General features: G+C 45.1%; 1 protein-coding gene across 1 annotated transcript; it reads left to right on the top strand.

The window, feature by feature from the left end:
* The first annotated feature begins 19,489 nt into the window (after positions 1-19,489).
* Positions 19,490-21,337, top strand: LOC101764054 (trihelix transcription factor ASIL1). Its single transcript, XM_004983564.3, has one exon. It carries the CDS (start codon positions 20,012-20,014, stop codon positions 20,963-20,965), a length of 954 nt encoding a protein of 317 aa, XP_004983621.1. The 5' UTR covers positions 19,490-20,011; the 3' UTR covers positions 20,966-21,337.
* The last annotated feature ends 419 nt before the right edge of the window (positions 21,338-21,756 follow it).

Genomic DNA, 21,756 nt, shown 5'->3' with positions numbered 1-21,756 from the left:
TGCATTATTATAAATTAGAGTTGGTGCATCTGAACCCTAATGGGATCCTCCGTACTGCAATCTAGGTTCATTTTTGCGAAGCCTTTCTGGGGATTAGGCCGCACTTTCAATTATTTCGAAAGTTTTTCCGTGTCAAGCCACGACCCTCAAAAGATCATACTCTCTTGGTTGGAGGCGTTGGGATCCAGATGTGAGAGACAGCGAGCGGCCAGTGTCTGGATTACGAGTTGATAGATTCCAATGCCGAGTGGAGGGAAAAGTGGTGCTACATTAGCAACCATGATCCGAAACTACCCAAACTGACAGGGCATCACCCCTCATGGAACAATCGCTGGCTTGATGAACCAAAACATGGAGATTGCCTCCAACTACCCAAGCTGATGAGTAGAATAGTGCAGTTGAAATAAGAGGGCCTTACTGAAATTGGAGTGGCGTTCAACTTTATAAAGCGACGCATCCAGCCCCTGCAGCAGAGGTGCCACTATGGCTATCAATACACTGCCCTGGATGATCCCTCCAGATTCTCTCCGGAAGAGATTACCACTGATGAAGTTATGGCAAAGCTCAAACGGATGTTCAAAAATGTGGGTGAGATCCCAACTATTGTGTGGGAATTCAGTGCCGCAAACCCGCCAAAGCCTGTAAGTACCCATGGTCGTATCTCCCAAGTACTTCTTTGAAGTTGTTGGGTTTGCTAATTTATCTTTCTTTGCAAGAAGATGTTGATTTGTATTTCTCTGCTCCTCCTCCTCCTCCCGGATCCGAAGAATCCTGTGAAGCTACTCCTCGTGTGTTTACGCGGGAACGCATGATAGGTGATGACTAGGAGGAGGATGTAGTCGAGTCCTCCAGCAGCACTAGTTCTGACGCCGTAGATGAAGTCAAGGTTCAGTCCGGAGCAAGGAAACGTTCGACTGCTGATGAGATTGAAGCTGTGATTCCTCCATCATCTAAGAAGAAGCGATCCGTTATTGCGAAACGGGTCATAAATAAGTTTGTACCCACGGAAGATTTGCCTCCCACGGTAATTACTTATGACGAGGGACAAGATTCTAAGTATCGTGTACTCCCAAAAGGTGTTTCCAGTATCACCACTGTATCTACTGAGGATGACACTGGTGGTTTGCAGGTACTCAAAGAGGTGACCGAAGTGGAGAAGGAGGCTGCTATGGTTGCTCAAAGTAAGGTGCCAATCACCGAGGAGCTGATTGAGATTGAGGATGAAACAGAGCCTCAAGATGTAGTTCAGGATGATCCACAGGTGATAAACCTCAATGTCGCAAAGACAACTCAAGTAGCAGAGGCGAAGCTCAAGGCTGGCCAAGATCCTCTTGTGGATGTGCAGGCCCCGCTGAAAGCGCCGTCTCCATCTGTCAAGCCACTATGATTGTTTGGTGAACCCACGCTGGAGTTGAGCAGATCGTCAAAGTAATCTTTCCTATCCTTTTTGAGTACTTATTGTAACTTTTTGTTGCTAAGGTTTTGTCTTGTGCAGGAAATCCTCTCATCTCGACCTTGGAGGACCTGGCTTTAGGCCCATGAATGATGGTGGTAGCCTCTCAGTTCAGGACATTGCCCTGGCCCAAGCAAGTCCACAGCCAGAAAATCAATCCGCGATGACAAGTAGTCCAGGTGTTGTGTCTTTTGTAGCAGCGTTGATGCAGAAAGTAATATCGTCTTTGACTGATGTCATGGTGCCAGCCCCCGAGCTACAAGTACCCGAGGAGACAGTGGCTGCCAAGGACATGGTGGCTACTTCTGCATCCTCTGCGTAGCCGATTGAGGGTGAAATAATGACTACCTCTAGCACCGTGGTTGCAGATGTAGCCCCCGAGCTAAAGATAGAAGTTGAGGTGGCGACAACCCACGGGACCATGGCTGTCAATTCATCTTCTGAACCTGGGATGTCTGCTGGTCTTGCCATGGTTTCTCATGCAAGCGCGGATGCTGATATTGGCAAAGCTAGCAGGATCACAATGGAGGACATCCAGTTGATCGATGATCTGCTACTTAACCCGGATATGATAGCCAGTATCATGGAGATGCATCATCATCTTGGTAATTATGCAAAGGTTAGTTGAGATTGCCTTGCTCTGCAGTCAAAATATGTGCTAACTTGTACCCGGGTGACAATACAAGTACTAATTTTTGGGTTCCAGAACCTTATCAATGCTCCCGTTGCAACTTAGAGATGCTCGAGGGGTATGATGATAACATACTCTGTGCTGAAGCTCTGGAATAGACATTGGATGGCCCACTAAGTTATAATCAAGATAAGCGCCCGAGTTCCTAAGTTGAAACCTGGCGCCTCCAAAAACCTCTGTCCTAATTACACTAGGCTGAGGCTTGCAACGAAACAACTTTCTGAAAAGCTTAAGACTAGGAGCAACACCCAGGTATACCTCACACAGGTGTACAAAGATAGACATATGAAGCACACCATTGGGGTTCAAGTGAACCAGCTGAAGCTTATAGTACTCGAGGATACCTCTGAAGAAGTCGGATGTAGGCACTGCTAGTCCTCTCTCCACAAAGTGTACGAGCATGACAGTCTCGTTCGGATGCTCCTCGAACTGCCACGCGTTACCAAAGGTAGGCCTCCACTCGAGTACCTCCTTTGCCTGGAGTAGCTTGGCATCAACAAGCGCCTGAACGGCCGCCTCCTTCATCACGGAATTCTGCCACGTGATTCCAGGCGGTGGCGGCGCAGTCTGGTTCGTCGGACCAACCTTCGACGCTGGCAACACTAGCTCCTTTCCCTTCTTCGATTTGGATCTCAACTTACCCGCCGCCGGAGCTTGGCCCTGAGTTTTCTCGGGTTTCTTCCCCATTTTCTTGGTGCGCATCAGACGATCTCAGCCGCAACAAGGAAAAAGGAGTCAACCTCTGATCTCTCTCAAAGAACAACAACAATGGCGGTGGCGGCACTGGAAATTTGCGACGGCGTGAAGAAGAACAGGAAAAAGGAGAAGATGGGGCAAAACAGATCTGCTACAATGAAACGTAACCCTAACCAAAAGGAGGGCCCTCCTGTTATATCTCCTCCACCTCCGGATTCCAAGCGTCAATTACACAACAGTCAGGCATAAAATAGATTTATTGCCATAACACCCAACGGCTACTCAAATCAACGGGGTTTTGACCACTTCATCGACAAAAATCGCCTAAAGTGCTCGAGGGCTGGGGGTACCGTACCCGATGGACAAAGTTTTCTTTTTCAGATTACCAGAGAGAAACAGCCAAAAAGCAGAATTGACCCTAAGCCTGACTCTTCGACTCAAACTATGGCTTGGGGGCTACTCCATATGGAGTGCGATTGTCATCGCACTACCATATAGAAATTCTTGGGACAGAAACAACTCGAAGGAAAAAGAAGAGTACCTTCCAGCCACGGGACAGTACTCGAGCACTTTGGACACTACACCCGCTACGAAAAACTACTCAGATGGTGGCCTCAGTACTCAAAACTGTGACGCACGACTACAAAGTAGTTGGGGGCTTGTCGGGCATGCACCCCAGGCCAACAAGTAGACCTTGGATGGCCCACTAAGGGGCGTACTCGGACATGATCAGGACAAGGGGGCTACGCAGCAAGAGGCATATCCCACTCGGACTAGTTAGGTTTGCTTATGGAAACTACTCGGTCTACACCGAGTAGAACTCTGTAACTGTACCCGACTAGGATTCAAACTTGTAACCCTGCATTCCCGAGTATATAAGGGCGGGCAGGGACCCTCTCAAAAACAACAACTCCAATTCATCTAAGATCAATACAATCAACACACAGGACGTAGGGTATTACGCGATCTAGCGGCCCGAACCTATCTAAATCGTATCCCTTGTGTCACCATCGACTCCTTGATTCTCGACAACCCTTACCGCATAAAAGACCACCTAGGGTACCCCCTAGGCGGGTTGCCGGTCTAAAACATCAACAAACTGTACATCTCCCGCTTGATGATGAAGCACGACGGCTTGATAGCGGCCTTCTAGAACCGGGTTCAAGATCTTGAGGATGAGCACGAGCGTCTTATTGCTCGCAATAAGTCTCTCGATCCCAAAATTAAAGGTAGTCCCTTCTCCTTTGATGTTCATCGGCTATTGATTATATGCCGATTCTTATTAATCCCATTCTGATGTTGTGCAGTATATAAGAAGTTGGAACCAGAGCTTCAAGTGTCAATCACCAATTGAAAAAAATGCCTTCTATCGGGTGACAGATCAACATGACAAGCTAGTGTTTCATGTTGAAAAGTTGGAGCATGATCTGGAGAAGGAGACGCAGATGCGCGAGGATGGTTAGGATGATCTAGTCAATGCCATGAAGACCATCCAAGAGCGTGAAGCTAAGATGGAAGCTGCCAAATTCGCTCTGAAGGAGATATCTGAAGTGACCCAGCCAATAGCGGACATGGTGGAGCCTCCAGTTGAAGGTGTAGAGCCCCGTCCGTATCTGAAGTACTCAAGGACGTGCTAGGAAAATTCACCAGCTACATTCAGAAGATGACTAAATCTATCTCCAAGCAACTGCTGAGCATTGTCAAGACTTTCTATCCTGAAGCTGATCTGGCTCCTGATATGAAAGGTATAACGGAGGACTGCTGTGATGAACTCTTTAAGTAGTACATGCAGGAGATGGACTCCATTGTAGAATAATTAGCCAGTCATCTGGTCCTTAAGTAGTTCTATATTGAAGCAAACATTTAGTTCTGTATTAAAAATATGATATGATAGAATTGTAATGTAAATATTTCTATGTCTTGTTGCAATCTCTGCTGTTTTCAACTTGCAATCTTCCCCGATATTTACTCGTACAGTAGATGTAAGTGTCTGCGCACAAGGCTTCTTTGATGAGCCTCAGCAGACACTAGTTGTGAGTACTCTTGTTATGTGTTCCTTTATTGTGATGCACGAGTACTCAAGCTGCCTGGGTTGTAGACTTCTTTCAATAGAGGTCTCTTCAAGGTCTTATGTATAGAGCCTGTCTCCAAGTCCTCAATGGGCTCACTTTGACGTTTGCTCGAAGATTCCTGAAATTTTGCAAACTTGTTTTTACAAGCTGCGACTGGACAAATTTGTCCGATGAGTTAACTAACTCATGAAATTTACTACAAACTTGCTTTGCAAGCTACAATTGGACGATTTTGTTCAGTGAGTTGAATAACTCATTAGAATTTTACAGACTTGCTATTACAAGCCGTACTTGGGCGATTTTGCCCAGGGAGCCGAATAGCTCATTGTAGTTGTGCAGACTTGTTATTACAAGTCGCGATTAGGCAGAAACACGTAGTTGAATTACAATGAAAATATGACTACTTTATTGAATTGTAAATCTATAGCTAGGGCCAATAGTCGATTTACATGAATATGCAAATCTAAATTAGGGATAAAATTGATAGAGTTGCTCGATGTTCCATGAGTTGTCGACGTCTTCACCTGAGGGGTGTTGTAATCGATGTGATCAAGGTCCAGTGACTTTGGAGATGATAAAATGTCCCTCCCATGTCGCTTATGTTGAACGATCGTTCTTTGATGTTTCTGTTGGAGGTATGCCCTAGAGGCAATCATAGAGATGATGATATTCCATTTGTATCCATGATTTGTATATTATGTTCATTGAATATCCATTGAAGGCTACTTGAATTGATTTGCAATTATGTGAATTGTATGTGAAACTCTTTACTTGTATGGTTATTCTAAAGTTGTCCCTAGTCGGAGTTCATGTGAGGACACACATGAATATTAGACTAGCACATGTATTAGTTGATGACTATGTTTCACAAGTCATGGACATGGAGATGTTGAACTAATAATGTGGACACATGTGGAGACATGTGCTAGGACTGACCCAACACGAGAAGTAGTTCTCTCTTTAAACAACATATACGCTTTGTCCTTAGACCTGAGATTGTCGCATGTATTGTAGATGTGGATCGACCTACTTAGGGGCTATCAAACGCTATGCCGTAACAGGGTAGTTATAAAGGTAGCTTTCGGGTTTGTCAAGAAGCATGCTATGAGACATGGTCAATCAAGATGGGATTTGCCCCTCTCTGATTGAGAGTGATATCTCTGGGCCCCTCGAGTGATCGGATCCGAAAATGCATGGCCATGCTACGTACGGTTAAGAGTTAACCTACAAAGGGATTCCGAATCATAGGATCGAGAAAGAGCGGTCGGCTTGAAGCTATACCAAATATCGTGAGGCAAGGGGAATAGCATGTATATTATGTTGTGATGGTTCGTCTGATATGATCTTCGTGTGCGTATAGGAGTTGGCACGTCTTGCTAGAGGCCGCTACCGACTATTGGGCCGAGTAGGAGTACTCGGGCCATGTCTATACGTATCCGAACCCATAGGGTCACACACTTAAGGGGCTGGAAGCCCAATTCGGATCTGATCCGAGCTGGATTAGGTTTAGAAGTACTAATGGGCCTCGGACCCAGAGGCCCGTTAGGAACCTCTATAAATAGAGGGGTGGGGGCGCCCTAGGGTTTACACCTTTTTGGCGAAACACACCTGCCGTGCCTCCCATGCCCTCGCCTGTTGCAACTCGTGGATCTAGCAGTCCGGCTTGCGACGCTTCCTCCCTGCACGTGTGGATACCTTGGAGGTGTTGGCCTGCAGCACTTGGACGAGCCGCCGACGAGCCACGACGAGCCGACGACAAGCCGCGGCACCGGAGGCGATCTTGCTGCACGTGGACGAGCTGCTGAGGAGCTGCTGGACGTGATCGACTACGTTGATCGACTACGTACGACTACGTGATCGTCTTCACTGCATCGACGCATATCTACATCTTCCGCACCAGTAGTGCGTCGAGTGGTAATCCCGTGATCCTTATACGGCAGTTCTTCCTGGTTATACGCGGTAGAATTTTTGAATTGCGCTAGTGTAGCCTACCTCGTAACCCGACAGTTTCGATCATGGTAGCAGTGAAGGCCTTCAAGGTATCATGCGAACTGGACGAGTGCTGCGTAGCGAGCTCTTTGAGGCTGCCAATGTCTAGATGCCTTATTTCCTCTTTTGTGCCTTCCTTGTATTGCTCGACTATTGGAAATTTCCACATGACATTGGCAGGTAGAACAACTTTGGATCCGTAGACCAGGAAGTAGGATGATTGCCCTGTAGACTTGCACGGCTGGGTAGATAGCCCCCGGAGGATATTGGGTAGTTTTTTGAGCCACTTGCCTCCTTTCGTGTTTCCGATATCATGCAGCCTTTTCTTAAGAGCTTCCAGTATCATCCCATTGGCGCGTTGAACCTAGCCATTGGCCCGCAGATGAGCGACATAGACATACCGGACATCGATCCTACTGTTTTCGCAGTATGCCCAAAACCCATGGTTGTTGAAGTTTGAACCTAGGTCTGTGATTATGCGATTAGGGAAGTCGTAACGATGAACAAGCTCGTCGAGGAAGTTGAGTACTCTGTTTGCTTTGGGGCAGGTAACTGGCTTCACCTCAATCTACTTGGTAAACTTGTCAATGGCCACCAGAACTCGGTTGAATCCTCCAGGCGTGGTGGGTAGTGGGCCAATCGTGTCTAACCCCCAGCATGCGAAGGGTCAAGACGGTGGTATGGTGATCAGCTTGTAGGCAGGGACATGTTGCTGCTTGGCGAAGAATTGGCATCCTTAGCATCGGCGGACTAGTTCCTCGGCGTCAGTTAGAGCTGTAGGCCAATAGAACCCTAATCTGAAACTTTTACCCATGATTGTGCGTAAGGACGCGTGGTTGCCATAAATTCCTGTGTCGATCTCCTCCAGTATGTCCTTGCCGTCTTGCCGTGATACGCACTTCACGACTACTCCTGACGATGCGCCTCTTTTGTAAAGCTTGTCTCCGACTAGAACATAATTCTTGTTGCGTCATAAGACTTGTTCTTCCTCGGTCTTGTCTGAACCTGAGTAGTTTCCCAAACATCACGCCAAAGATGCACTTTGTCGGGTTAAGCTTCCACCGGAACTCTCACAAATTTGCAAAAGTTTCTTCTAGATCCACAATCAAGTCGTCGGGATTTCTGATCTTTACGACCACGTTGTCCATGTACACCTCCATATTGTGGTGTAGCTACTTCTTGAAGCACTCCTGGATTGCCCGTTGATAAGTAGCGTCTGCGTTTTTCAACCCGAAAGATATTATTGTGTAGCAGAAAGCTCCGTATGGGGTGATGAACACGGTCTTGATCTGATCTTCCTCCTTGAGAGCTATCTGGTGATACCTCGAATAACAATCGAGGAAACAGAGTAGGACGCATCCAGTTATGGAGTTGATGGCTTGATCGATCCTAGGGAGCCCGAAGGGATCTTTTGGACAGTGATTGTTGAGGTCTGTGTAGTCGACACACATCCTCCACTCATAATTATTTTTCTTTTGCACCAGTATGGGATTGGCGAGCCACTTTGGATGATGGACTTCTTTTATGAAGCCCGCTACAAGTAGTTTGGCCAGCTCTTTCTTGATGGCTTCCCTTCTGTCTTGAGCAAATCATTTTAGGCATTGCCTTTATCGTGTAGCTTTTGGAGTCATGTTGAGTCAGCGCTCGATCAACTCCCTGGGCACCCCCATCATGTTCGCTGGTTTTCACGTGAAGATGTCTTGGTTGGCATGGAGGAAGGTGACGAGCGTGTTTTCCTATTTAGGATCCAGCCCTGTGCCAATCAGGGCTGTTTTGGAGCTATCACCAGTCTCAAGGTTAATGGCTTTGATATCTACTTCACTTGCTAGCTTGACCTTGGTTGCCCCCGACTTCTTTTTAGGAATCTCGAGCTCTGATGGAGACAGCTTATTGAATACGGTGAAACCTTGCATCATCGAGTTTGGTACTTGGGTAGTTGCTACTAGTTCCACAGCTTCTGTGTCGCAGTCATACTACCTCTTCAAGTCTCCGTGCAGAGAGAGTACTCCCTTGGGTCCTAGCATCTTGAGTACTAAGTACACATAGTGCGGGATGACCATGAATTTGGCCAATGCTGGTCTTTCGAGGATGGCGTGGTATGATGTTTCAAAGTCCGCTATCTCGAACCGGATGTATTCTGTCTGTTAGTGTTCTTTGGTCCCAAAGGTAACTGGCAAAACCCCCTGTCCGAGAGGTACAACCGCGTTGCTCGGGACGATCCCATAGAATGGAGAGTTCATTGGGGTGAGCATATTGGTGACGTCAAGACCCATCTTCTTCAGTGTCTTGGCGAACAGGACGTTGAGACCGCTACCGTCGTTGATGAGTACTTTAGTAAGTCTAGAGCCAACGAGGGGATACCGTCCTAGATCTGAGAAACTAGTCCATTGGTCTTTTCTGGAGAAGGTAATTGGTACCTCGGACCATTTGAGGAACATTGGCATAGCAAGTTCAATGGATATTATCTCTCAAAGAGTGAGCTTCTGGGACCGCTTAGTAGCAGTACCTGAGGATCCACTGACGATGACGGTGACAGTGTTGGATAGGTTCTGGAACTTGCCATTGTCACCATCATCTTCATCTTCCTTGGCCTTGCCCTTGTCTTTGGTGCCAGATGGCTCTGGAAGGTCCTTCATAACTCTTCGTAGACTGAAATAATCTATCACAAAGTGCTTGTGGTATGGGTGCCATGAGCACTATTTCTTCAGGAGCTCGTTGAACAAGGGCCTGTCTTGATTCCTGTCGCCACCTTTCTTGGACGACTGTGAAATTGCCGTGACAGTATTGTCTAGCTTGCACTTGCGGTTGTGACCTCCCAAGTAGTTATTTCAGTTGTTATTGTTGGGGCGATCGTTGCGGTTCTTGTTGTTGCGTTGGCTATTGTTCTGATTGTTGTTGTTCTAGCCCTTGTTGCGATTGGACTCGAACCTTTCGATCTCCCTGTCTTCTTCATTTTCCCACGTCTGTACCATAATCTTGAGAGATTTGACATCAGCGGGGCATCTTCTGCCAAAGTCCTGGAACATCTGGCGGTCATGGAGGCCGTTTTGGAAGCAGTCAATAACGTCGCGCTCCGTAACATCCACGATTGTAGCCTTCTTGTCGAAGAAGCAATGTAAATAGCTCCGTAGGGTCTCGCATTCTTGTTGTTTAACTTGAGACAAGTCGATCCTATTGCCAGGACGCTGCATTGCCCCTGCGTAGTTGTTGGTGAACACTTCCTTGATGTCCTTCCACGAGTCGATGGAGTTCTTATCCAAAGATTCGAGCCATGTGAGTGGCACCGCCCTCATGCAGATGGGGAAGTAGATGACTTCGGCGTTGTCGTTTCTCCCAACTGCTTGTACTAATAGCGAGTAGCACCAGAGCCATTGGACTGGATCCTGCTTGCCATCGTACCTGCTGATACCTGAGGGTTTGAACTTTTTGGGTAGAGTCGTTCTCCTCACACGTCTTGAGAAGGCGGGGGACCCGTCAGTATCATCTCATGGGTGTTTGACTTGTTGCTCGCGCTCGCGATGGCGTCTGTCAATGATCGTACGGGCATCGCGGCTAGCGTTGATCTTGTTGCGAAGGTCTTCTACTGGGTGTTTAGGCTCTAGGTTAGCCCCACAGTGGCCACGACCTCCCGAGGGTCCTACCCGACTAGCTTCAGCTCTGGCTTGGCTTGGTCTGGCGCCTCCAAGTTGACTTGGTCTGGACAGAGGGCCTCTATGGCTGCTGCCATGTTGACTTCGCTGGGATAGGGAGCGTTGGACTGACTGTATTGGATTTTGTTGATCGAGTTGTTCATACGCGAGTTCTGCCAGTTCAGCCAACTGTCTTGTGTACTTGTTCTGAGGCATCACGACGGTAGCCAGGGAGTACGATGGTGACGCGTTTGAACTGCTTCAAAGGCGTTATCCAGGTTCTGGATTGGTAGGTCTGCTGCAAGGCAGCGGCGGCGCTCGGCTCTTGTGGCGTTTCCTGCTCGTCGTCAAGTTCTTTGAGCTTCGGTCTCTTCTCCAACATTGTTGGCGGTGAGTTCATCCTGTGAGATGTCATCCGGGTGACACTCATGTTGCGGGTTTCTGTTCCATTGCTCTTCTTATTCATCCTCTTGTCCAGTAATGATGGCGAAAAGTTCTTGCTCTAAAGAGTGGCTTCCCGAGCTTGAAGTGATGACCTCTGTGGTGCCGCCTTCCTCGTAGATGGGCAATAGTACAGGAGAGTGTCGAGGTAGGAGATGAGGTGTGAATCGTCATCTTTGGCAAGAGCGGGTGGGGTCATGTTGGGCTAGTAGATGAATCTGCCTTGGGAAGTTGATGTAATTACTAGGCCTGCTGCGGACCTGATAAAGAAGTCTCCTCATCCGAATCCGATTAGTAGTCAAGGTCCTCGATCGTATCCGTATCGAATTGTGATCTGGATAGGGCAGCCTGATAAATAGTGGCCGCGTTGCGGAGTCTGAACGGGAATCGACTCGGGTGGTAGTCCAACTCGCAGGATGGCTTAAGTGATGGCTCATGAAAGTCAATCTGACTGGCAGGAGAAGTCGAGTTGAACTCGGACTCATCCCCCCAGCCTCTAACTAGGTCAGAAATTAAAAATTCACCAAAATTCTCGATGAGATACTCCAGAGCTTGGCGCTGGAGCTTCATGGTTTGCTGCTTCTTCTCCATGGTCGACGCAATGTGGCGGTGGAAATTTCCAGCACCATCTGCGATGTAAACCCAAGAGCCGACGACAAACATCGCGACTGCTTCGAACGCAACAATTGGCTTGATGATGACTTGCGCCATCGAGTTCGCCAGTGGATTCTCGGCGAGTGCCCCTACCTGGCACGCCAGCTTTTGGTGTTTAGACTCGGCAACCTACTGAGGGGGTTGCTCGAGGTAGTATTTTGGTTAGTGGGGCTCGTCGAGATCAAGAACTAGAAGGTAAACACAGATACACGATTTAGACAGGTTCGGGCTGCTAGATTGCGTAATACCCTACGTCCTGTGTGTTGGTTGGATTGAATCGCTTTGGAGGGGGTCCCTTCCTCGCCTTATATTACTGGGGGCAGGGTTACAGGTCGGTTGGTTACAAGAATACTAGTCGGATACGACTAAATGAGTTATACTCTTTTTACAACGAGTACTTTCCTAATCCTCGACTAGTTCCTGTCTTTCCATGTAGACTACGCCGTCATGCGCCATGGTCTCCATCTCAGATGTGTCTCGGTGTCCAGCCCCATATTTAGGATTGTCCAAACCTTCTGGTGGGCCCATAGATGTTTGTACGATATAGCCTCTCTACGAATAACAAGTACCGTGTCTTATAATATTTTTTCTTGCAGACTGACTTTACTTACACTGGTTAAGCATCTTTCCTGTACATTGAAAGCGACTCTTCTTTAAGTCGGGAGCAATAGAAAATTATTAGGTGAGATTAAATGCTTAAAGCATCGTGCTGTTAACTCTTCTTCTTTATTTCTTTCTGTGTTCTTATTTCCTTTTTATTTTTCCATGCTTACTTTATATTTGTTTATATCATTTTCTTTCACAATATTAAAGTGTTCTTTTCCTCTTCTATCTTCTTTAGGTCATATTTATTATTTCTTTTTATGTTTTTGTCTTCTTTCCTTAACCTATCATTTTATTTGTCTCTCCCTTACTCCCCATCTCATGTTTTCATTTTTCATCCTCGTATTTCTTATTCTATTCTTTTTTATCCATTCTTTCTTCACTTATTCCATTATTATCATTAGTACGTTTTCATCCCTCCTTTACTTGATATATATTTTTTGTCTATTTAAATTTTTCATAGATTCTAATATTTATTTAATATTCCTTCCGAATACCTAATTTATCTTTCATTCTTTTCTTTTTTTAATTTTCCTTTCTCTGTTGTTTTTCTTATTTTTACTCCTTTACTTTTTATTATTTATGATCTTGCATATATTTTCCTTAGTACATAATTAGCGAAAAGGTGCCTTCTAATTTTATATTTTAAATTACTCCACTGGAGAGTTTTGGCTACTACTTAGTATAGTTAGTTGTTCTATATATGTTCCATATCCATAATGTATTTGTTCCAAGTGTGCAACTTTTTGTTCGATGAGTTCATATATTTTGTTCTCGGTGTATAAATATTTGTTCTATGAATTTCTACAATTTGTTCGAGATATATAGATATTTTATTCCATAATTTGTTCGATGTGTACAACTATTTTGTTCCGTGGGTTTATATAGTTTGTTTTGGGCTTATAATTTTTTGTTCCATGAATTCATATAATCTGTTCGATAAGTATAATTATAATTTGTTCTTAATGTTCATTCTACTGTTTTGTCCTACATGACCAAATTTTCAATCTATCGTTCGCGTCACACAATCACTTGTTTTGATGTTCAATATTTTATTCATTATTTATATTATTTGTTCACCATGTTACTTTTTTTCGCATGAAACAATCATTTGTTCTAGTTACTCAAGTACCTGTTCGCTGTAATCAAAATTAATATTTCGTTTAAAAATATATTTTTTAAAAAAATTCACCTAAACATAGTCATATGTGGTCTTCTTTGAAGATCTTATCATAAGAAATATAGTGATGCAATCAGAATTTTATTTTGATCATTAGTTTGAGATTTATAGCTTTTTTTAGGTTTGGATATGTATGCATGTGAATGATGTCATCATTTTTTTGTCTTCTATTGCATGCATGCACACATTGAATGTGCTTCCTGCATCTCATTGTATAAGGGCCTGTTTGGCTCCCACATGGTAAAGTTTAGCACGTGTCACATCGGATATTCGATACTAATTAGGAGTATTAAACATAGGCTAATTACAAAACTAATTGCATAGATGGAGTCTAATTCGCGAGACGAATCTATTAAGCTTAATTAGTCCATGATTTGACAATGTGGTGCTACAATTATTATTTGCTAATGTTGGATTATTTAGCCTTAATAGATTCGTCTTGCAAATTAGCCTAAGGGTTCTGCAATTAGTTTTATAATTAACTCATGTTTAGTCCTCCTAATTAGCATCCGAACATCTGATGTGACACGTGCTAAAGTTTAGCACATGATATCCAAACACCCCCTAATAACACATTGAATGTGTTGTTGGTGCCCGATGGGCTAAGCTGCTGTAGCACAGACTACTTTGTCTTCAGGCGACAATTGTTGAATCTGTTACCTTCGATGATGCATAGGCACACCCCAGGGGAGTGTGAAGGGGAGCGAATGGAGGAGATGTGAAAAGCATCTTAGCCCCTTAAGTGGGTTTTGATGGATTAATGATGCAACCTTATGTGTTTAATGAACTTTCAAGTGCATAAGCAGGTTTAAAGGAATGATGGACATGGAGCATTTATGATTGACCCCACAAAAAGGAAATAAATAGATAAAGGTTAAATTTATTTTTGGTTTGATTTGTATAATAGGAATGCCGCACTATTAAGAGGGACGCGTAAACATTGGTCTTTACGTTAAAAAAGGTGCTTAAGATGATCTAACCAACCTATGAGAGACACCTTTGCACCTGCACATCACATAGGGATACTTAGAATGGTGTGCTCAAGATGATCTAACCAACCTATGAGAGACACCTTTGCACCTGCACATCACATAGGGATACTTAGAATGGTGCTAACTTGAGAGCTCCGGAGTATTCCGAAAATAGTTCTGGATTTTTCTGCAAGTTCTGGAGTTTTTGAAAGTTGTTTCAGAAGATTCCGAAAGTTGTCGTGTTTCCAAAGAATGTTCCAAAAAATACCAAAGGTTCTAGAGTTTCCGAAGAAAGTTCCGGAAAACTCCAGAACTTAACCCCCAACGGCTAGTTTCGGGTTGAAGGGTTATACCCCCTCACCCCCTCCCACAGTCACTCTCTTGACCTAACTTCATGCTGAGCTTCTGAATAGCATTTAAGTCCCCCTCTTTACTCCCCTTTGGCATTTTTGGTGAGATTTGGTAGGGATTTAAGGAGGGATTCAAGCGAAGGGTAAGAGAGAGTGCTAGTGAGCTGATTTCCCATCTCTTGAGCACTTTGTTCTTCGTCAAGTCGGTGATTTCGTGTTTGTTAATCTTGGAGCTTCAAGCTCCTAGCCGGTTAGGCGTTGCCCGTAGAGCATCCAAGGTTGTGACTGCCTACGGGAAGTTTGTATTACCCCGATGATTGAGTAAGTGACTCTATCTTGATCTTTGTGGTCGCTAGAGTGAGAAAAGTGGCTTAGGTGTGCAAAGCCCACCCTTCGTGGGTCCTCAACGGAGACGTGGGCTTCAAGGTGTGAAGCTGAACTCCGATAAATAAATCATTGTGTCTCTTGTGCTTGTTGTTCTTAATTTTGTTCATATTCAAGCATAGAACATATTTTTAGGATTTGTGCTTGATCTACTTTTCTAGCAAGTTTTCAGTTGTTCTATCTTGTGCCAAAGGCTAAGAATATCCTGTTGCATAACCTATATTCGGTGATTTACATTTGAGCAAGGATTTCATAAGGTCGTAGTTAAAAATCTTGTTTCTTCGGAGAATCCGTAGATTTCTCCATAAATTTTGCAAGTTGCAAAATTTTCGGAACAAATTCTGGAAACTCTGGAAGTTGTTGATAAACTTGTTCGAAGTTGTGAAAACTTTTTAGGTTCAACTATTCGCCCCCTCCCTCTAGTAGATATCCTAGATCCTTTCAAGATGGGTCGTGGGGAGAAAGAAAACTACAGTAGATGTCACACGGGCCGAACCGGTTCGACCGATTTCATGGGAAAGAGAGGGAAAAGATTCCATAATTTTAAAGTCCATTAGCCAATAAATCTAAAATAAATTAATATTTCAACGTAAAAAATTTAACAACTTTAAAAAATCAAAGTAACATTTGAAAATAATATAATCAATATTTTTCAACACATATATCAAAATTTTGTAGAAAGTAGTACAGTCAACATTTTCCATAGGCTACATATGAGTAGAACAGATTCAACAATTTCCAAAGAAAAGATCAACATTTTTGAAATGCTAGTTTTTTTTATTTCTTCTTCTTCCCCAAAGTGAGTAGCTAGAGGGCCGCCGTGGCAAGCACTAGCAGCGCGCGGTGGAGATAGACGACATCGATAGGCTATAGTGGTGGATGCGGTGGGGATGAGCGCTCACAATGAGCACGGGAAGCCACAACGGGATGTTGTGCACGGGGCTCCGCAGCGCGTGGCAGAGGCGGCACCAATGGACGACAACAAGGGCGGGATGTGCAGCGAGCACGAGCGGTCCAAATCTGATAGAAATATTTATTCTTTTATTTTTTTTCTAAAGTATTACCTTAACATAATATGCCGGTTTTCACCTTTAAAATTTTTTACCTTGTAAAGAATACTTTTCAAATATCATTGAAATCAAATAGATATATACTTCTTTCAAGATAATATAAAAACAATATAAAGAATTTTTTCTTTCAATGATGGTTCTAGATAAAAGATTTTTTTAACAAAAATATCGCCATCGCTACATGAAAAAGAAAGTGAATATTTTTTAAATATGATATTATAAAATCACTAGTTATTTTTGTGATTTGGCTAGCGCAACTACACTTTGATCTATTAAATTTTCGATGAAGACAATCAACCAGCGACTTCCTTATCAGGGAGTTGCCATGATATCTCCCAAAATATGTGGTGACATGTGGAGCGTATATTTTAGTTAAAAAGTTAAAAATGTATTTAAACAAACACAACTTGCAAAACATATGAAGATTATGTTCTTCTATATATTTAGGATTGTTAGTTTCAACAAATAGTTAAGAAAACTTTATTTTTCATTTGAAAATAAAGTATACACTTACTTAAAAATAATGTAATAAAATAATATATATTTAGGAATAAAATTAGGAATGTATGTACATCTATTTGTATAATCCTACGTCCGCCACTGGTCAGACATGGGAGTTCAAGTAGTTGAACCCCACTGCCCAAACAATCGATCGAGTCCGGGTAGATATCCACTCCTTGAACCCCACCGCCCAAACAATCGATGGAGTCCGGGTAGATCTCCACTCCACAGAAGATCAGCAGTAAAGGGCGAGGACGAGGAGGGGAATGAACAGAGAAGCCTTGTGTCGAACGAGCCTGGTTAGTTGCCTCGTGTCACCAACGATAAGGAGAAACAAATTCTGGTGCCGGTGGAGAGGGAGAGAGAAGGAACTAGACACGATTTTTAGATTTCCCCTAAAACACTGCAGAAGGTGTCATCCAAGCAGTCTCAGCTTACTATTGGGACCACTTAACAAAAAAGGATTATCTTTGAAATTATCTCATAATAACTCTATAATTATTTATTTTATAAATAGAAAAAAATAATTTTATAAGTTGCATACTAACAACTCGTATGATGCTGAATGGATTGACTTATACAGTACTCCCTCTTCCTTTTATATACATGATGTTGGATGGTATAAAGTTGAACTATCCAACATTATGTATAAAAGGGAAGAGGGAGTATAAAAATAGTTTTTGAGATGGTTGTTTCACGAAACAACAATCTCTTTCTCCCACCTATTGTATGAGATGACTAATAGGGTTACTTTACATGTAACAATGTACTTGTCCTAAACCTTTTTCAGTTATCACCTCCAAAAGAGATTGGAGGATATTCCCCTACTAACTCTGTTAAGGAATTAATTCCTCTTAATCACTTCCAATCCTTTCTAAACCAAAATTAGCCGAAAGAAATTTATTCATAAATTTTAAAACAATTTTATAACAAAGAGAAGAAATTTTATCTTGCTTGTTATAGTATAACTTGTGATATTCGTGGCTAGTTGCAAAAGTCTTAAAGCTAATATGCGCTCATTTGGTACATTTTTTCATGCTTGAGATGTTTTGATTAGTTGACCTAGTGAGCAACCATCTTCTCTATTATTATGCTAATGCATGTATTTGATTTTTAAAATGTATTCATTCACGAGACTGAGTACATAAAGTGTACCTATATTTTTCCTTTGGTACACCCATCTTAACAAAATATAATGGTCTACACATCAAATGCCTTTCTCACAGTACCTTCGAAATATGACATAGACCCGATGTTCCATGGGGACCTACTCTTCATGTTGGACAATATCCGCTATCTTATTGTTGCCACTGAATCGACATCGAGCAGTGTGATAAGAAAGATGGTGTAGTATAGCACGAGCTTCTTTTCGTCGGCTATATTTGTATCTCACCGTTGCTTTCACTAATTGGACAACCATCAACACGCAAAAGAGAACGCATAAGGCCAAATGTTTAGTGCAAATGGCGATACCTTTGGGGATGTCCTTCTACATGTATGTGTGTACGATGAGGAGCTTCAAGCAAGGGTGGATCTAGCGTGGGAGCTGGAGCCCCACTACTACCATGCAGCCCATGGAGCACCCTAAAATCTATCCTAAAATATTTCGTACATAGATGAGGAGGAGGAAGAAGAAGAGAAGAGAGAGAGGAGGGATGAAAAAGAAGAGGAAGATGAGTCCCCTATGTTCGAGACCTGGATCCACCCCTAGTTCCAAGGCATCAACTGCTCCATACAAGCACTGCTTGAGCCACTCCAACCAGAAGTGCTCAAGTCACCCACAATGCAAGGAGGCTCCACACATTTTTGTTCAATGGCCACAAAAGGGTAAAAATAATACTATTTCACATGTGTTTATAAGAGAAAATGGAAAAGATAATAGTACTTTTATAGCCGGGGAGAGTCAACAGAAAAGCGGGATTTTATAACAGTTTATTTTTTTTCGCAAAAAATTGTGCAACGATTTTTCAATAATGGTACTCTTTTCTTGAAAACTGTGACCTTTCCGTAGTGAATTACCAATAGTCTCAAGATACTTATACATTTTTTGTTGTGCATATAGTGGCTAAAACATTGCCAATGAAATCTAAAGTTTCAGTTTCCACTTTCCAACAAAAAAATCGTGGGATCCCGAGCATTTTATGCACTACATGAACATCATACTCCAAGCTGTTGATGATATTTTACACACAACCTTATAACATCCATTTATGTAACCTAACGAATTTCATGCAAAATGATCAAACCATGGCATAGTTCACTACTTCACTCTAAACATGAAGAAGAGGTATGGAAACTAGCGGTGACCATTCGAGCTAACAAAATATTTAAGTACCTCTTTGTTTAAATATATAAAATATTTCGGTTATGTCCTAATCAGAGTCAGAGCTGGGAGAAAAATCCAAGGGCCAACGGGATATACATTGCTTCATTCCAAGCGAAAGACCAATTATTCTTTATCAAGTTTACAAAAATGATACACTAATTATTTATGATATCAAATTAGTCTTATTGAATCCAAGATAAAATATGTACCAAGAATACATATATTTAATATCATATATTTAAAAATTGAACTTCAAATAAAACTAAAATAGTCCCACGTTTTGAAAGTCCGTGACCTTCCTGTCGATAGGCGCGGGGCGCGGCCGCGCGGGCCAACGACCGGGACCCAAGCGCCATCAGTGCGGCCTAGCTGCCCCAGTCACGCCGGCACGGCACGCGCGTGGGCGCGGCCGCCGCCGCGCCAAAGAATAATTAAGCGGAGGAGCGGCTCACCGGATCCATCGGCGTGGCCGCTCCACCGTCACGCGGACCGAACAGCCTCCGGCTTGAGATTTCAGAGAGGGGGGAAAAATCAGGGCGAGGGCGGGCGGAGCCGAGGGAAAAGGCCCCCGCGGCGCGGCCGCCACTCGCCACCCACCCAACCACCCATCCCGTCCCAACACGGCACACGGCCACGCCGCGCGGCTGCGGAGGCGGGGGCGCCCGTGCCATCACGTCCCCCCTTCCTTCCTGGCTTCCTTCCCTCACGGCCGCACCCGTCCGCCGCGCGCCGCGAGAGTACGCGACAAACCCCGCAAAACCACCGCACCGCTCCGCCCGCCCACGCGGCCGCAGCGGTGGGCGATGATGCTGCCCTCCCCAGCCGGTCATTTCACCGCGGGGGCGCGGCCCACGCCCGCGGGCCCACCGCAGCACCGCACCGCCTCCTCCTCCTCCTCCTTTTATGACCGACGGCTCCCCACCTCCGCCTCCGTTCCCCATCTCCTCCTCCACCACCAAACCCTAGCCGCCTCCCCTCGCCGCCGCCGCCGCTGACCGGCCATGTCTTCCTCGTCCTCCGACGCGGCCAGGGACGACGTCGTCTCCTCCCCGGACCTCCCTCCTCTAGCCGCGCCCGTCGCCGCCGCCGCCGCTGCGGCCGCGGCCGCTGCCTCCTCGGGGGGAGGCATAGGGCTCGGGGGCGGGGCCTCCGGTCGGAGGCTGCCGCCGCCGTGCTGGACCGAGGAGGAGACCCTCGCGCTCATCGAGGCCTACCGCGACAGGTGGGAGGCGCTGCGCAAGGGCAACCTGCGGGCCGCGGACTGGGACAGGGTCGCCAACGCCGTCACCGCGCGCTGCGGCCGGTTCCCCACCGCCACGCCGAAGTCCGGCGTGCAGTGCCGCCACAAGATCGAGAAGCTCCGGAAGCGCTACCGGGCGGAGCGGTCGCGCTCCGCGGGCAGGTCCAAAGGGCCCAAGTGGCCCTTCTTCCCGCTCCTCCACGACCTCGCCGGCGGCGGCGTGCCGGACCCCAGCCCCAACGCCATCGTCAAGATCAAGACCAAGGGCCCCGCGCCGCTGGCGTCCACGCCTTCCCCCGTGTCCTCCCCTTCCTCCGAGGAGGGCGTGCGGAGCAGGAGCCTGCACGGGCTCATCTCCAACGGCGGAGCCGGGAGCGGCCTGCGCTTCACCATCCCCAAGGCCTCCCGCAGCAAACCCGCCGGGGTGGCAGCTGTGAAGCCGGAGAGGAACGGCGGCGAGGACGACGCCGAGTCGGAGGCCATGGCGGAGGTGGCCGATGCGTTGCGGGCCGTCGGGGAGGGTTTCCTGCGGATGGAGGAGCGCAGGCTGGAGCTCTCCCTCCAGATGGAGAAGGAATGGATGGAGTCAGAGATGAAGCGCACCCAGACGATGCTCGACGCGCAGCAGCTCTTCTTTGAAGCCTTCCTCGGCAAGCAGCAGCAGCACAAGAAAGCCAGGCACTCCCCAGCTTCCAACGCTATGGAAGAGGATTGATGATGATCCTGCTCCGCTTCTGCTCTGTGAACAATGTGTTTATGCTTACTTGCTCCGTGTTAACTGCTTTTTATGCTAGTAGTTCTTGGTAGTCGTTGACTTGTGATATTAGTAGCAATTTACTCTTTTGTGTATGGATGGTGGATTGAACTCAACAAGGGGTTTGGGGCAAAGGATGTAGGTGTAGGATATGGATAAGGGTGGAAGGGGGGAGGTTTGAATTAGAATTTAGAAAAGTCTCAGTTGTAATCAGTGAACTACTTGTTATGTTATGATGAGCTGGCTGCTGGTGTTATGTTGAAACACTGCAGCTTGTTCAAATAGCATCTCGTGTTGTGGATTTTGTTATTGAGTTTTGCTTGATTCTTGTCTTGTTTTGACCTCCCAGGTGCTTGCTTGCCACTGCGTCCTTGAAATTTGGTGAGCAAGCATGTGGCATATCAATTCTACTGAGTATGTGTTTTCTGTGTTAACTGCAATAGATTATACGGTTAGTCAGGACAAGATGTTGTACAGTCAGTCAGGAATGGGTGTTTGTTTCTTTAGTTCCACATCGAATGTTTAGATACTAATTAGGAGTATTAAACATAGACTAATTACAAAATCAATTATGTTTAGATACTAATTAGGAGTATTAAACATAGACTAATTACAAAATCAATTGCACAGATGGAGACTAATTTGCGAGATGAATCTATTAAGCGTAATTATAATTTGCGAGACGAATCTATTAAGCGTAATTAGTCCATGGTTTGACAATGTGATGCTACAAACATGTGCTAATGATGAAT

The sequence above is a fragment of the Setaria italica genome, chromosome IX (genome assembly GCF_000263155.2).
Source record: "Setaria italica strain Yugu1 chromosome IX, Setaria_italica_v2.0, whole genome shotgun sequence".
Lineage (NCBI taxonomy): Eukaryota > Viridiplantae > Streptophyta > Magnoliopsida > Poales > Poaceae > Setaria > Setaria italica.
This window is presented reverse-complemented; position numbering and strand designations above follow the sequence as displayed.